This window comes from Larus michahellis, chromosome 10 (genome assembly GCF_964199755.1).
Source record: "Larus michahellis chromosome 10, bLarMic1.1, whole genome shotgun sequence".
In the NCBI taxonomy this organism is placed as follows: domain Eukaryota; kingdom Metazoa; phylum Chordata; class Aves; order Charadriiformes; family Laridae; genus Larus; species Larus michahellis.
The window spans coordinates 23,041,905-23,058,915 of NC_133905.1; the positions used below are offsets into that span (position 1 = coordinate 23,041,905).

The 17,011-nt window shown below is 40.4% G+C and overlaps 1 protein-coding gene across 6 annotated transcripts in view; it reads left to right on the plus strand.

Moving 5' to 3' along the window:
* Positions 1-17,011, plus strand: part of HDAC11 (histone deacetylase 11) — a 53,553-nt gene that overhangs the window by 11,268 nt on the left and 25,274 nt on the right. For 2 of the 6 annotated variants that reach the window (XM_074602466.1, XM_074602468.1), the window contains exons 3-7: positions 7,635-7,786; positions 9,501-9,620; positions 9,738-9,845; positions 12,716-12,864; positions 15,921-16,021. In XM_074602466.1, coding sequence (XP_074458567.1) covers positions 12,798-12,864; positions 15,921-16,021 — 168 coding nt within the window. In that variant the 5' untranslated portion in view covers positions 7,635-7,786; positions 9,501-9,620; positions 9,738-9,845; positions 12,716-12,797. Of the gene's footprint in view, positions 1-7,634; positions 7,787-9,500; positions 9,621-9,737; positions 9,846-11,109; positions 11,223-11,763; positions 12,052-12,715; positions 12,865-15,920; positions 16,022-17,011 lie in introns of those variants that run through there. The other 4 variants (XM_074602464.1, XM_074602463.1, XM_074602465.1 and 1 more) reach the window with 3 other exon arrangements.

The window sequence follows — 17,011 nt, forward strand, 5'->3', positions numbered from 1 at the left end:
AAGATTTGTTATTATTTGAAAGTTTGAGCCTTTTGGCTCTACGTAATTAATAGGACAGGATGAAGGGGAAAAGGCAGTGAATTATTCACTAACATTTGGCTTAATTACAATCAAATGACCCTTTCAAATTGAAAAGCACTTGGTGAAAAGCAGAAGACAAATGAGATTTTTCTCTATAAATAATGAATGAACCCCCAAATTTAGTAAAACAAGAAATACCCTATACTATTTTGTAGCTTTGTAATATGATGTACTTTGTTTTTGTGAGTTCAAATCACATTCTGTTTGACCTTCATGGAGCTTTTCTTTCAGATCTGATCTTGCATCTGCTTAGCTTCAGGGACTGTAATTCTATTCCACTTTAAAAAAGTACACTGAAAGCTCCATAAAGAGTTTTTCCTTCCAAATTATGCCTGATTTTCATCTTGCAATGAACTAAACAGATGAGTTATTTTGCAGGACTATGTGCGTGTGCAAATACGATATTTGCAAAAAACATCATTTGCTTCATAACTCAAATATTAAGCAATAGCGCAGTCATTCGACTATGCTCTTAATCCTAGATCTTCTTGTAAAGGACATAATTTAATTATAAACAATTCAGTAGAGCATAACATATTCTTTCAGTGCAAAAACTATCTGTAAAGGATATACATATTTTATTGACTTTCTAAATTCTTTAAAAAATCGCATCATTATAATTACAGGTGCTCTGGCCCTCAGCAGATTTGTGCATGGGCTTACCCTTGTACACTTTATGCCCTCTGACTTGTTATATTGAAGTTGCATCTTTTGCTATAAATTGATCCAGATTTGTGAGGTGAGCGTATCCGAAGTGGATGTGTGGCCTGGAGTTCACACTTGCTTGCATTTTGCAAATACTGTCCAAATCCTGCTATAGACGCTACATTCCTTTCCACTGGCACTGCGATGGTGTGGGTAGAGGCCAAAGTTCAACTTTGATGACACAGAAGGCCAAGCAAGGTATCTTTTTAACCAGATAAATCTACTTTTCTTTCAGAGACGTCTGTAATGAATTGCCAAGTAGGAAATGGAAGTTTTTTTAATGTTTTCTCTACTTAAATGAAAAAAAAATTAAAAGTCTGTCTTTTAACACATTAGAGACAATTGGAGAGGACACATCCTTCCCAAAACAGAGCTTATCTGCCCTGCAAGCTGGGACTTCTAGTTCAGGCTGGTGACCTGAATTTATATCTGGCTATTGCTTATATCCAATTACATACTTACATACATTATGTGTTTGCATTTTGCTGCAGTTCATTGTTTACTCTTCATCTGTGTTGCCTTTTTGCCTGATAACGGAGCAAATCCCCAGCGCGCTAGCCTACATTGATAATGAATGAGTAACATTAATTACATTTTAGCTATGGTATTACAAATGGGTATTACATACTTGCCTTAGTAATGCAGTTGAAATAAGCAGATATACTTTGCGAACTGCTGAAATTTAGCTTATTGTGAAGTGTAAGGATTTGTTTTTTGATTAATGAACCAACAGCTTATGTATCTGATATTGAAAAAGAGAAGGTGTCTGAAGTTTTGTGTTTACATGGAACTGTCCTTCACCCCTTTTCCTCCTTCACTTTCTCCCAGCTATCCCTTGTGTCCTGGCTTATACGAAGGGCAGACAAATGTGATTGTCTAATAATTAACAAAGTGGGTAAACTGCTCAGTAGTCTAAGGCAGACACCAGGAAGGAGGAACATTCTCTAGAGAGGTCAAATTAGTGTGTATGCTGATGAAATTAGAGAGGGATAAAGAGTACCTACCCTTGACTCCATCACTGCTAGTCAGTCAGCTCCGTACAAGTGCTCCAGCAAGAGGGAAAGACGAAGCATGGTCAAACCTAAAGCACATTGCACTGCGAGGAGACAGCATCAATCTGTGTAAATATTATGTGTAGCTGATTTCAAACCCAGCCAGAATAACTTACAATCTTCTGTTTCTGGAGCTAAGTATTTACTAGGGAGTTTGTTTCTAATTATCTGTAACTTGTCATTATCTGTCAGCTCACCTCGAGTCCAAAATATGCTATGAGGTTTTGTGGTCTTCTCAGTAGGACGCTGTCGTCATACCAAATGAATGGAGAATTTGCAGGGGAATAAAAGTAATCTGTGGTGACTGATCTCCTGCCTCTGGCCTTCCGCTTAAACACACTGGAAAGTATGGAGAAGGTGCCTCCCAAAGGCTTAGCTGTCTTGACAATTTAAATGAATGAAACATACTGGAACGGTTTGGCTGGGCTTATATGGAAGGTGGCTTCCAATTTGGGTTAGTTTTGCACCATGGAGAGGGGAATATTGGGTTTTATAAGGAGGGTAATCCATTCAGGGAAAACAAAAAACCCACTATTCAGTTTTGCTTTCTTTTTTACCAAATGCCACTGTTGAGTCATGCAAATGTTCAAACAAAGCAATAATAGCTTGTCAGAGGACAGGCTGTTATAAAACATACAGACAAGTTCAAATAAAATTATGTTAAAAATTTTGTAAAAAATTAAAAGAACTCTGAAAAGTTAGGAAGTACCATAATAAGATTACTTGGTCAAACTTAATATGCCTCTTTTTTCATATGTAAGATTTTGTAATCTTCAATTACCTGTTCAGACAGTGCTGGTATATGGACAGGGACCTTTCAGAAGCAGCCCTGCTCTACTCAAGGGCACAGAAAGGATGATATGTAGCTATTTTGTTTTCTCCTCATTTTTCAAACGTGTGCCCTGAAGCCTTATCTACTGCACATAATTCAAACCATGCTTTGGAGAAGAATAATTAGTTTCCTTTTCTGTCACATCTAGCCATCCAAGAGCCATCACTAGTGAACAGATCTCCTCAACATTTCTCCAAGCCAGAAAAGTTGTATTTGTCATCATTATAGGAGTAGTGGTATTAATAATACTAAATATGCTGGTGGACAACTGAGCCACAGATGCACCATTCACAAGTAACTACTCATTCGAAATGCCCTGGTTTAGGGACATACTTAAGGATTTCTGACATTGGTATGTTCAGGTTTTACTTTTGTTAATTGTATGTATAAACAAGTCTGTAATGCCAGCTACAAAGTGCCAACCTCCGGCACCCCCTAAACAACACATTATTAGTGAGCGTTCGTGAAAAGCTTTAGTCTTAGCTATTAAGAACTCCGTTTCAGAGGCAAGGTTGATACGGCTCTCAAATGGGGAGAGCCCAGAAAGAATAAGCTTCATTGCATATTTTGGTTCACCATACTCTGCCATAACAGTTTTTTTACGTAGATGTGAAGTTGCAAATTCCTGGGGGCTCTGCCAAGTCCCACTTGGGAGATTTTGTCTCCCTCCTCGTAGCCACATAACCCAAGGATATATAGATTTTACAAAGATAAATAATATTAACTGAAGCACCTAGAAAGACCAAGCTGACCCAGTAGAATTTACTCACCTTGAAGTTAATCCCTTATTTCATAAGGAAAAAATAATAGTTAAACTCGAGGCAGCAGCAAATATTCTAATGAGTCTCGATGATTAGAGAGGACTGAGTAGGAAGGGGAAATGGAAGCTGCAACACACAGCAGTGAGGAAGCTAGATTGTCTCACCCCTTGTTTTGGTGATTTTTCCCAGCTTTTCTAGCAGTGAGGGAAATAAGAAAAGTCTCCACCCCCTGCTGCGGCTTTAAATCACCACACACCCCAAATCAAGATGATATAAACTGCAATTAATGCAGCACTAGTACAAGAATTGGTGTAATCACAGTAGCTAAATGAGAAGGGTGCTAATTGCTGGTCATTGACATACTTCAGTTGATGAGCAGCCTATTAGCCTTAGAAATAAGGGAGGTTTATTACTATCACGTTGTGTGATTAGCACATCTTTGTCAAAATAACTTCCTGTGGAATAAAAATAAGAAATGAGCTGCTCCTTACATATTAAGAGGAGTTTTGCTGAGATAGCTGAAAAATGTGTTTTTGTTTTGCTCTGATTGTGTTAGTCAGATGGAAGATGGTGAAGAAAACACAAGGGGCTCATCTTTTTCGGAAACTCTCTTCCTCTGTGAGACAATATGAAGGATCCCTGGTTTTGATACTTTCTAAAAAGCAAGTATTTCTTAAACTGGGATTACATCAGGGTGCACTACATCCCTATTTGTTCCCATATTACTTCTATTATCTTTTTTTTATATAAATACATGTATATATATCTCCTATGGTTCTTCACCAGTAGGAATTTTTATTGTAATACAGCTAAGAAATATTATTTTGTTCTACAGAAAATAAACACAGATCACATCTTGGATGTGGCAGTGTGATGCAGCAATACTTGCCACAACTAATTTTGGGTAGATTCGGGCTGACAGCTGCTCTGGCCACCCACCAGAGCACCCCCGAGTCGTGCTGTAGCCACATAGCGCCAATGCAGGCTCTCCTTTGGCACTCTGTTTTCTTGCTGGTGGGGTTTATCTTCACTTCACTTCACTTCCTAGATTTCTGGCAGAGCAAGCACTGTTGCAGAGCCCTGTCTACTCCCTCTAATTTCTGTGAGCAGTATATGCAGTTCTGGTTCAATAGTAATTAAGTCCATTTTAAAAAAAATGTTGCTTAAAGTGACTGAAAAAGGGGTTTTAAAATACTACTGAGAAGTTCCTTAGGGAATTTGATCATCATGACCTGAAGTAGCGTTCTTTGCCCTTTGAAAATAAAAATATCCCTAGCATCCCTGTGTATGCCACTTTTCGTTTGAATTGCTTTGTGTTTAGTTCTTTCCTTCAATAACCACAGTTAGGCTGAATGCACTGGTGTACGGCAATTATCTCGGAAGCTGCGTGGCCTTATTCAACTACATTTTACCATGTCTGTCTTCTTGTGATCATACTTCATCGTCATTCAGCAGCTGAAACATCTGTTCGGTAATGCCAGCCATACGGAGCTGGATCGCACTAGCTGCTTGTTTGCTAAAACAAGCAATTCAGAATGTTGATATTAATTCATGATGCCTAATATAGTTTGAGTGCCAATTATCTGATAATTCACCTCTAAGTTGTGCCGTGATATTTGAGAACAAATAAAATGTCCAATTTAGTTATCGCATGACATTCCTATCTAAAGGTGTAAACATCTCATGGTGCCGGGGAGCGATTTCATCTGAAGGCCTCCGATTCTGAAGGGCTGTTTCTGAATAGTTCTGAGCTTATCCAACCTACAAAGCCTGGAATAAAGCCAGGTTGTTTAGTAATGGTTCGTATTGTTGTAGTTCCTTCGCTTTTCTTGGCTGTGCTCAGGTAAATATTGATAATGAAATTCTTTCAGGGTATCACTTGAGGTGTTGTTACATTGCGATTTATTAATCTAAAGCTAGTACAGAAGTATGAAAATATCGAAGAGGAATAGTGGATTTGGAAATGTTTCAGGTATGTTTTGTGTCCTGACGATTCTTCCCACAAGCCCCACCTCACTTCCTTCGCTCAACCCCTCACTTCTCTTGGGACACTGGAAGTGTTCCTACTCGTTGCAAACCCTAGTTGTGTTGCTGGTGGCAGAAAACTCGTGCTCCTGGTTATGCTTTATGTGCCTGGCTTTAACCTGTAACAAAGGAATAGTCAAATATAACTGCCCTATATATTTAATACAGAAATCTGGTTTAACTTAGGTTTTTAGAGCAGATTATTTCAAGGGAACTTGAACTTTCATGTGTATTTGTTTTCCAGCGTAAGCTCGCATGTCCTTCTGTACAGTACCTTTTCTAAAGAATGTTGTAATGCCAAGAAATGTGTAGTGTGTATATAAGGAACATATCAATGATTCTTATTAATCTTTTCTCATGAGGCTGTTGGGCTCGACATTTTAGTCCCTTCCTAGACTTTATTCCAGTGGGAATTCTCCTTTCTACTTATTGATATCTTTAGAAATTTTCTGTAAAACCGCGTTTCCTTCCCCACCCTTCCACCCCCAATTCGATTAAGTACCAATACTAATTACTGGGGAATTGTTACAGTTGTTAATGGGCAAGGTGCACAAGGCCATCAGAAACAAAAAGATGTCGTGAAATCTGATATTTCATCTTTTCCCGGTAGCATAAGGAATAGTATACTTTTAAACATTTTGCCAATGTTTATTATACTTTTACCCCCAGCTGAGTATTAGATGTCTGAATTGTCTATTGAATGTACTTGGAAAATACAGAACAGAAATTTGTGTTTTACTTCGCCACTTTCTTGCATACTGTAAACTGACTAAATCTCAATCATATTATCAAAGCACTTAAAAATCCGAGCAGAGCAAATATCAACTAAATGTGCTCACTTGAACATGCTAATTATTAGATGGAAACAGTTTTTCTGTATCTGGTTGTTCTTAGGACTGAATATTAATGAAAACTTTACATGTTATACACAACCCTGTTTATTTGGATAGCTATTAGAGTACTAGACATCAGGTTGTCTCTGTAATTGGCAATGAAATTACAAAATTATATACCATATATATATATTTACAAATACACTCTAGGAGAGTGGACACAAACTAATTCAGAGACAAATTTGCAGTAATAGAGACTGTGTTATTAACTTAATTGTATTTCTCTCCTGTGCTCTTGTTCACCGTGTAAAGTAGCTGCCTGTACTTCTGGAGGGACCTGCAAAGGAATCACTTCTTAGAAAAATTTTCTTGCTTCAGAAAGCACCTCATTGTACTAAACATTGTTTTCTCCATTTTGATAGTGACTTGCAGATGTTTACTGCGTATGAGAGTAAGTCAAGTCGTATGGCTTCCTTCGCTGGTTATCAGCTCAAGGCATTAAGCTGAGTCCCTCTGGTGAATTTGAAAAGGCCATTTAAAGTCTATTTTGGATAAACCCTTGCTGGGATTTGTATAATCTGAGTTCTGTTGCGATAGCCTACATCTCTCATTTTGAAAATCACATGACAGTGAAGGCACGAAGTGGTGGTTAGTGGTATCATGCTCTATTGTTTTAAAAACTGAGGATTTCAGTTCGATGTAATTCAGCAAGGGAGAAGGACTTAGGCTAATAAGAGCGAAGATAAGACTGTGAGGAGAATAATGATATCTTTAAGGAATATCCAGGCCTTGCTTTTCCAGCTGCTCTGAGCAACAGCGAGGGAAGAAAACTGTATCAGTTTCTGAGCTAGAAAAAGCACGGACCTTTTTCTGCTCTGCTGGATTACAGGAATCAATAATTTCACATTTTCTACCCACCATGGAAATAAGTGCCTGATCTCAGTCATGTCACCACGTGGCAGATCAAAGCCCTCAGGATCAAAGAGATTAAAGTTGCACAGGTTCTCAAAATATTATTTTCTGATTAAAAAACACTAATTAAAATTTCTGTAGAAATTCATGTAATGAGTTAGTAAAAATTTTACAGAAGTCAGTCTCAATGTAAATAACAATCCCATTCCTTTATGTTCCTTTAAAAGCGTTTCATCCCTGATTTTATCTGTAGCACGTTTCTTCATGTTAACCTCTTTCAAAAGCCTCGACTCAAAGGAGTTTGACAGTAAACTATTTGTGACGTGGGTTTTATTTCAGTTCTGAGGGTGTTTCGCCCTTGAAGGAAGGATATGCTGCATCTCACAACTGAAACAAAATGAGCTGATTTGCACACTGATTTTTTTTCCCATAGAGGACAGGCTGTTGTGACAAGAGGTGGGGATAAGACCTTGGAGGTAGCTGCATGGGTCAGGCCTGAGCAAACCTGCTGGGAAGATTCCAACTCTTGCGCTATTCCAGCTCCAGGCAGTAACTGGAAAGTTTCTGGGAGGTTAAAATAATACCGTAAGTTGCTACAACTCTTAATTTGGCATCGTACTGCTTCACCTGTGAAGCAAGTGATCCGAAGGTTACCTCACTGATACAGGTTATGGATGAGTGGATCCATCGTCCCAATTTTCATAGTATCGTGAATTTGCTACTGCTGACTTTTGTCTCTAACTTCACTGTTACTTGATGTGGAAAAACCCTTATCATATTTCACCATTCATCATGTTTAAGTCATTTCACCATCATGGAACACCAGAACTAAGAAGTCATTTTCTGTTCTATGGGAGGTTGAGAAGGTGATGAAGGGCTTTTGCCACATTCCCTCAGTGTACTGAAGAATGAATGTGCAACAAATTACCTGAACAAAATTTTTAATAAACTGGCACAATTCTTGGCAGGCGCAACTGGCCAGTCTCTTTCATATGGGACATTAGTCAGGCTAAACTGGCTGCTAAACCAACTGCTAAAAGTTGGTTTTGCTAGCAGTTCAGACTCTGGACCCACCTTCAAATGGATCCGCACAAGTGGATCCCTGAACTTTAAAGAGACCAGTCACATGAACAGCCTGAAAAGAGTTCCCCAGAAGGACAGGGCCAGTATCTCAATCAACTTCAAACTGGAGCCCTGTTATAAAAAAAGTATTTCTCTTTGGAAGGAAGTCTGTCCTCCCAGAGGTGCTGTTTATGATTTTCAACATGAGATGAATGATCTCCTGCCTGACGAAGAACACATTAAACAGGCCAGACCTTGGGAGTTAATAGGCTGCTTGTTATTTATTATAACAATGATATGCCTGCGCTTTCAAGTATGCAGCAATTAATAAACTCCCTTACCACAGGACCCCAGTGTTATCCATAAGATTGTCAAAACCATTCAAGTTGCACTTTGTCTCAACAGAAACAAAATGGTATAAGGAGAAAACATTTCCTTTGTCTGCACGAGCTGGGTTGCAATTCATCTATTTTCTCACTTTGATGGTGTATTTGGGGCCTAATTTTGAAGGATTCCAGGAAATTTAGAGAGAGGTGGGTTCTGTATGGTCTGTAACTATTTTCTGCTTGTTATGAGTATGGGCTTTTCTTCTAAAAGGTCAGCTTCTCATCTTTGCTGCTGAGTTATGCTTGTTGCCCTGCCTTCCTAATTTGTAAAGAGAAGATTAGAACTCAGCAGAACTTTTAAAAGAAATACCTTTCAGCCAAAAGTATGGATTCAGATATTCCAGTACATTTTGTGGATGTATATCAATTTAAAAGTTTATTATTTGCTTGGGTCTGATTTTTTTTTTTTTTAATCAAAATATTTCATTTATATGTATTTAAAATACAATTTCAGGACAGACCAACTTTGAAAAAAAAATCACTTTGTTTTAAATATTGCCATGTTGTATAAAATACTAAGAACCCCAGATTTTCTTCAAAAGAAGTTTTTTTCAAAGTGACTAGTGAGCCAAAGGTGGTGTTATTTCCTCAGCTCTGTTTCTTCTACCACGCTGTAAGGTTTCCCAACCCACTTGCCTCGAAAAGTCTGCTGGCAGAAAACTGGAGCTCGGAGTATGTCCAAAATCCACCACGGGTCTGTCTCTTTTGCGTATCTTGGACCTAATTCATGAGGAAGTAATTACCTTCCGAGCCAAAAAGATAAGACTGAACGACAATGTCATGCCCCGTATGGTCTGTTTAAAAACTGTTAAAAACTCATGGGGGTAACAAGAGTAACTGTGTTTCTGCAGCAGGACTGTACCTCCTCTGGGGTGAGGAGTGCCCACCCGCAGACGGCTTGTCACACCTTCGGTGTCTGCAACTGCAGTTCCTTGGAATGTCAAGAACAACGATCGCAGAATGCCCAAATGGTAAATACATACTATAAACAATATTTTCTAATTTATAATATTGCAAATAGTGTGTCCTACACTGAAATAGGTACACGTCTTCATCGTATTTCTTTTTTCTTTTTCTGCTGGAGACAGAAAGACTCGTACCCCAGCAAGAGTGACCAGGCACTAGTGTAAATCTGCAGCACTTCCCTGGGGAGCCTCCAAGAGAGCCTGTCTCTGCCCCGACGCAGAAAGGAAAAGGTATTATTGGGCGCTGGGGGGGAATCAGCCTGCAGGTAAGAATCCAACTTACTATGGCAGCAGAGGAGGAAGACAAAAGCATCAGGCCTCACGCTCAGCTGGAACAGAGGAGCTGGTATTTACATTCGATTTTTGGTGGTGAAAAAAGGAACGACGAAGCAAACTTTACATTTGGAGAACTGTGTGTGTCATAGTTTAAATGTGAGCAATTAATGGGAAAGCACATAGGAAACCCAATTCACAATATCTAACAAATATGGAAACTAATCTGCAAGTTTATTTTTAATTTAAGTTTAATTTAAATGAAAATGAAATAACACATTATATTTGTATCTAGTTAACCAAACTACACTCAAAAACCCAATTAAGCACCAAGCATTAAGTAGTTGGTAACAAGGAATAAAAGGTAGATATGCTGAACTGAGGCAAGTGCACAAAGGACCAGAACAAAAAGAAATGTTAATTAAAAGATAATGTCACAGGGATGGAATGTTTTCTTGGGATAACAGCCTCCTGCTGCTAAATAAATACCAAGGTGAAGCCCAGGCATCCATCAAAACTGAATGCCAAGCCCAAGCCAGCATATTTTAAGAAGAAAGACATTTATCTGGAACTCTCATAAAGAGACATTATTCCTCATGAGAAAATAGGGCTTCTGTACATTCATCCTTGATTTGATAGATATCGCTGCTATTCATGGACGATTTTTCATGATGGTATCATTGATTTAGCTGTATAACCACCCAAGAAATGCTTTATGTATACATTTAAGCTGGATTAGTAAAGTATGCTCAGAAATTGGCTTTTGACTTGAAACTAGCTTATTTCTCCCGGGTGCCTGAATTTAGAGGTGGTGTTCCGGGGGTGAACCCTGACCTGACAAAATCAGTGGGAGCTCTGCAGCTCCGTTGGATTATCATGGAATGGTTTGGGTTGGATGGGACCTTAAAGATCATCTAGTTCCAAGCCCCCTGCCATGGGGGGGTTAAATATCACTACTTAACTGTTATCACGATTTAACTAACTAATATCACTATTTAACTAACTAGATAATATTTCACTAGCTAATAATATCACTATTTCACCCTTGTTTTCCTTATTCTTCTGCTGCCCTGCTCTGTCTTTTCACCTGGAACCTCGTTAATTTTATTTTACAGCGAGAATCGCGTTTTCTGACCAAAGACCCCGTTTGCGCGGCGCCGCTTTCAGGCCCTTGATATAAAACCACCCGCGCCGTGGCGCCGGCCCGGGAGCGCCACGCCCCCGCGCGTCACTGCACCGTGGCCACGCCCCCGACCACGCCGGGCCCGCTGTCGGTGCGGGCCCGCCGCGTCCCCTGCGCGGCCCGGGCGGCGCGGCCGCGGAAGGCGGGGGGATGTGAGTAGGGCGCCGGGCGGTGCTGGCACAGGGAGCGGGCCGGGGCCGGGGCTCCTCCGGCGGGGGGCGGCTCTCGGGGCTGCGGGAGGGCTCGGCTGGCGGTCCGGCCCGGCGGAGGCCCAGCCCGGCCCGGCCCGGCCCTACCCTGCCCGGGGGCGGGCTGCAAGGTGCGCCCGAGGAGCCCGGGCCCGGCCTGGGGCGGGTGGGGACCCCAGGGAAACGTCCCCTTCCCGCAGCGCCGAGGCCCTGCCGGCAGGCCGGGAGAGGAGCCGGGCCCGGGGTGGTAGCTCGCCCCCTACAAAAGCCGCCTTTTATTGCGGGGTGGTACGAGGGAAGGATCCAGGGAGCCCCGGTTGTGCTTGTGGGTGGTGTGTGGGGTTGGGACTGCGGACTGGTGAAAAACCTCCATTGTCTTCCCGTTTGGTTTTTGTTTTGTTTTTAACTGCATTTTAAAAGGGTATTTTTGAGCATATTTAGGCTGGAAATAAAGGTTTTTCTGTTTGTATTGTTCACCTGACAAAGGACCATTCTTGTCTCATAGAGCCGTTTGCAAAGTTCAGCCAAATCTCGGGGAGCACGAGAGGTCTCAGCATAACTCGGTGTTGTGGGGTCTGGGGCAGAGGAGCCACAGCTGGGTGCGAACAGAGTCACCTCTTGGTGTGGCCTGGCTGCTGGCCCGCGTGTGCACACCGGTGTCTGCCCAACATCCAACCTGCGCAGAGCACACCATTGCCTGCTGGTCTCGTGAGCGGCTTGTGAAGGAGGGCTCTGAGCTGGCTGTACCGCTGAGTTTAGGAGAATACGTGAATTTGAAGGGAGAAAGTACTAGGTAAGGGTTAGAGGCATGAGGTCTAGAGTTGAGGGCACGTCCAAGCCTCTTTACTTTTGCTGAGCTGAACTTTGCTGAATGAAATAATCTGTTGCTCCTAGGAAAGGATCCTAGAGGTCTTACTGACCTTGTGTTTTTATCAGCATCATGTGCAGGAGCTGTGTGGTTTGGTTTTTTTCAATTGCGTTGTGATGCAGACTTTAAAACGTGAGTCTGGTGAGGTATTTGTTGAAGGTTACGTTGTCTGTAAAATGGGATGCACCTTCTAAGACACAGGTGCTGCCTGATGAATTCGGAAAAATGAGGGGAGAGAAGTAAATGTTTCCACTAACTAATGTTTGCGGTGAGCTTTGTATGCATAATTCATTGATGTGCGTTCTGCAGTTATTCTTTTTTCCCCAGTACTGGTTAGTTCAAGGGTTTAACTGTACTGCCTGGCAGTGAGTGATGCGCGGGGTCTCCCTGACCCTGCTGCTGAAGAGCAGTTGTTTAACTGCTCTTGGTCGTCCCTTCAGTAGCTGTGGGAAATAGCATCTTCAGGGATCATTCTATATGTAAAGTTGGTATTAATAAGGACTCTTAATTTGGGATTTTAGTGAAAAACATTTGACTTTGTAAATAGTTGTTAAAAATGGTGACTAGTTTGGTTTTTTTGCTTTTCAAGGCCTCACAGAACTGAGTTGTATGAGGACGCTCCGTCGGCATGCTGGCCTATCGTATATTCTCCAGACTACAACATCACCTTCATGGGACTTGAGAAACTGCATCCATTTGATGCAGGGAAATGGGGAAAAGTAATCAATTTCTTGAAAGGTAAAATAACAGAAGGTACCTCCTAGATGTTGTTTCGTGCAACATTTGCACAAAAGCTAATGGGAATTATGTAGTTAGTGCAGACTTATGTTAATAATTGCCAGTATAATAGCGACTGTACATCTTCATTGCTCATTGTGTAGATTTAAGCTATGCTCCTTAATCATATTTGGAGTGCTTTAGTATTCTTACATATTTGCAGAGTTAAATCTCAGCAAGTTAATTTGGTTGTAGGATTTTTGAGGTGAGTTGAACTTCGCGCGTTATGTATTGTTGAAGATCTTGCCTATGAAAGGTTTAGAAGATGTAATTGTAATGTTAGAGCAAACTTCTACAGCAGGGGCTTTTTAATACAAAGGCTTGTTCCACCATCCTTTGAAAACGTATGTTCTAGCCCGCTCGACTAAATAAACCCACAGTTTTGGTTTCGGCTCTGTCATGGTGTCTGTGCAGAGTGAAACTCCTGAAATGTGATGGAAAATTCAAGCTCATTAAATGGTCTCCTCTCCCCACAGGCATAAATAATACTAGTCAGAGTACCTAGTTTGGTTCGTTTCACTCTGGCCCAGAGCTTTGCAAGACTATGAGTAAAATGGGGTAAGAAGAAACATGAGCATAGCAATGTCTTAGTCCATCTTAAAATATTTCTGGTCTTTGGGATTTGAATGAAAGCATGAAGTGAGCAGAATTTCATTGCTTGGCCTTTACAGCAGACATCCACAGGGGATATTTGAGAACTGTTTCCACCTCTGAAGTGAGCACCAAAGCCTTGACTTTCAGCCTAGCCTGAGTTAGGTGCCGAATGCTGGAGTCTTGTGGACGTAGCTCAGGGTGCCACGTTTTGATACTCAACAGGTTTTTAATGATTCAGACACTTTCTTTCACTTCTAGATTTATGAGAACAAGATTTCCTTTAAGTTTCCTCTTGAGGATAGCTGCCATTTGCAGTTCCTGTTTCATCTTTCTTTGGAGGACCAAGCCTGGATCTGTAAAGAGAACACAGACTTCAGTTTCGTAGCAATGAATGGGAAATCCTTCCTGTGTTTGCTGCAAGCTTACAAAGGGTTTGGCTTGCAAGGCCGGAACTGCAGGTTGGGAGTACTGTTTACACCTGGTGGAGCAAGAACTGGGGCCTTCCTCGTGGCTTGTGAAACTAGAGGTGCTAATGACTGGCTTGCTGTGGGGTGTAACTTAGTTTTCAGGCTGAAAGATCAGCGCAGCTGGGATAATCCATTCTTTACCAACCTCATGATATTCTGATATTGTTTGGGAAGAGCTTTGGGTTGCCTCTGGTGACAGGCAGAACTTTTTGTGATGGTGCTCACTATTGCTGTTTAGTCAAATTGGAAGATACAGGCAGAAATACATTAAGGAAATCCAAATGTAAGAACCAAGGTTAGGATCAGGGCCTATAAAATCTTGGCATCTCTTCATCTAAAGTTCAAGCTTGCTCATCAAGTTATAAAAAAAAAAAGAGCTTTTTTTCTTGCCAAGACAAAGGTTGTCTGAGAGCCAGGCCTCTCTCATTTATGCGGTCCTAATGACTGCTTCAACTGATGAACTTTTGCAGTTAAGTATTGCCCTTCCGACTTGAGGCTGTCTTGTGTTCATTTAACCAAGGTTAAACAAATTCTAATGCTCTGTTTAGTTGATGAGTTTTGGATCTTCCCTCGAACAACCTTAAATAGTTAAGTCTTGGGTTCCATGACCATTTTGTTAATCAAAACCTTTGCCTTTCTGCTCCTTCTCTGTGTAAAGTCTTTTGCTCCAGCTGTTTTCTGTGCAGAGCGTCCACTCTTTACTCTGTCTTTCACAGAAAATTGGTTTTCCCAATCGTTTTACTCTCCTTGCTTTGTAAAGGAGAAAGAAGCCGCAGGGCGCTCCTGGTTTTCTCTGGCTCGGTAGCAGCTCCTGCCAACAGCTGACCTATGCTGTTCCCTATCATCTTCTAGAAAATCACCAGTGAAAATCTTCCTACGCTTGCTTTCTCCTGCCTCAAGAATGAAACTGTTAGCATGTTTGGCTTTCCTTCTGATGCTCATGAATCAATGTTTCTCAAGCCTCAGTCAGGAGAAACAGGAGCTTGCCAAAACAAATATTGTTGCAGGTGCTGTTCTTGTATAACACTTCAGAACAAAATCTCTCACGTTTGTGGGTTGTTTTCTTCCTCCTCCAAGTATAAATTCGAGAAAAGGTAGTCTTAGAAGACTGTGGCCGTGCAGCAATTAAATATCAAAATTTGTCTGGGGAGATCAGCGTGGTGCCTTCTATTTGTTGTTTGTAGTGATGATATGCAAAGCAGCATTGCTTTCATACACTGTGTGGATTGTTTTAGTTGACCCTAACTTAAACTTTCTGGCAAGTATACCCAGATGTATACATTCCAAGGTATTTAATCACATTCTGAAATCTTTGTAACTTGTTATTTTGTAACTTGCTCTTATAAAACTAGGTTTTTAAATCCTTTGGTCTCTAAAGCGAAGAATTAACAGCTGGTCATTGGTATTTCTTGAAATTAAATGGAGGTAGGGGTGTGACAGAAATATCCTAATTAAGTGTAAATGTTTGCTTCCATGAACATCCAAGCAATTATTTTTTTTTTTAATTTTGATTATTTTTTTTGTTCCCCACTGATTTAGGGAATTAAATACTAGTGTCAAGTGTGGAATTTCTTAAAGCCTGTTAGAGTGGTGAATATTTGATGGTATGAGCACCCCAGTTTATCAAGCCCTAGTCTGTAAGGATTCTCTTTTTCTCTGTCCATCCTCTGTCACTACGTCTTTTTCTTTTAGTTAAAACAAGAATTTACCATGATTACACTCCGAAAACTTTCTGTAAACAATATTTATCATATACACACTAACTTAATAGCTCACACATATAGGGGGAATGTATTTGTAAAATTTGTAAAGACCAAGTAAACAAAAGTTGTTTCAGTGCTTTGTGTTACAGATGAAGTTATTACATCAGGGTCAAAGTAGCTTCTGTGGCAGGGTGGAGTATGGGACGGCACGCGATGGTGTACAATGCCAATTGTTATTTCTCTCCTGTTTCAGAAGAAAAACTAATTGCAGATGACTTGATTGTACAGGCACGGGAAGCCACTGATGAAGATCTCTTGGTTGTTCACACAAGGCGCTACCTTAATAAGTTAAAGGTGCTGTACTTATTAATGTGTTTTTCAAGCAAACTATCTAGAATTAGTGTCAAAGGCAACAAATATCCTGCTGTATTTGTTATAGAATCAACTTCTACAGGTTATAGAATGGTGTATTTTGATAACATTGATAACATTATCACTGAGAATACTGAAAGAAAAACAGAAATAGTAGGCAATTTACACTATAGAGGGGTGGTGGGGAAAGAGGGTCTACTATGTTATATAGGTGACCTGGAATGATGTTTCAGGAAAGTTAAATCAACGTAAGGAAAATTTTAATGTTTGAGATGTAAATAATACTCTCCTTAGTACCAGGGTTTTAATCTTCAAAAGTGTAAGTTTTGATTTACGCTAGTAAAATAAGGTTGTGAAATTGAAAATACATTGGAGACCACTAAAATGGGGTACGTTATTGAATGTTTTTTAATGCAAGGGTTGCTTTATGGGCTTGAGGCTTATGTAATCTCGAAAGAGCATCCTTATAGGGGTTCTGTTGTGGAGGGAAGTACTGGCTTCATACTTAGACACAGCCTGTGTCAGTGGAATATGGACAGAGCTGAAAGATCAATGCAGGGCCATAACCTTGCATGTCACCTGTGTGTGAAGGTTTCCAATGTGCCAGCTCATACAGGATTACATATTCACAAGTGATAAAAAGCATTCATTGGGTACTTCTAAATGAAACATCCATTTGTTAAGCTTCAGTCTGATTTTAAAACATAAACACACAAGATCTCTGTTTCTGAATATATTCAGTCATCTGTAGGTGAAATTGGATAGTAGATGAGAGCAGGTGACATTGCTTTCATTTTGCAATTCTTTCCTTGGAAGGCAGAGAATGGATTTATATGAGAAATAATCTTCCATTTCATAATTCAAAAGAAGTTATTTTGAGTCATCTTTGTCCTTCCACAGTGCAAGAGTCCTTGTATTGCTATTTCTGGAATGTTTTATTTTTCTGTGTAAGTGTTCTATTATTTGTGTGAA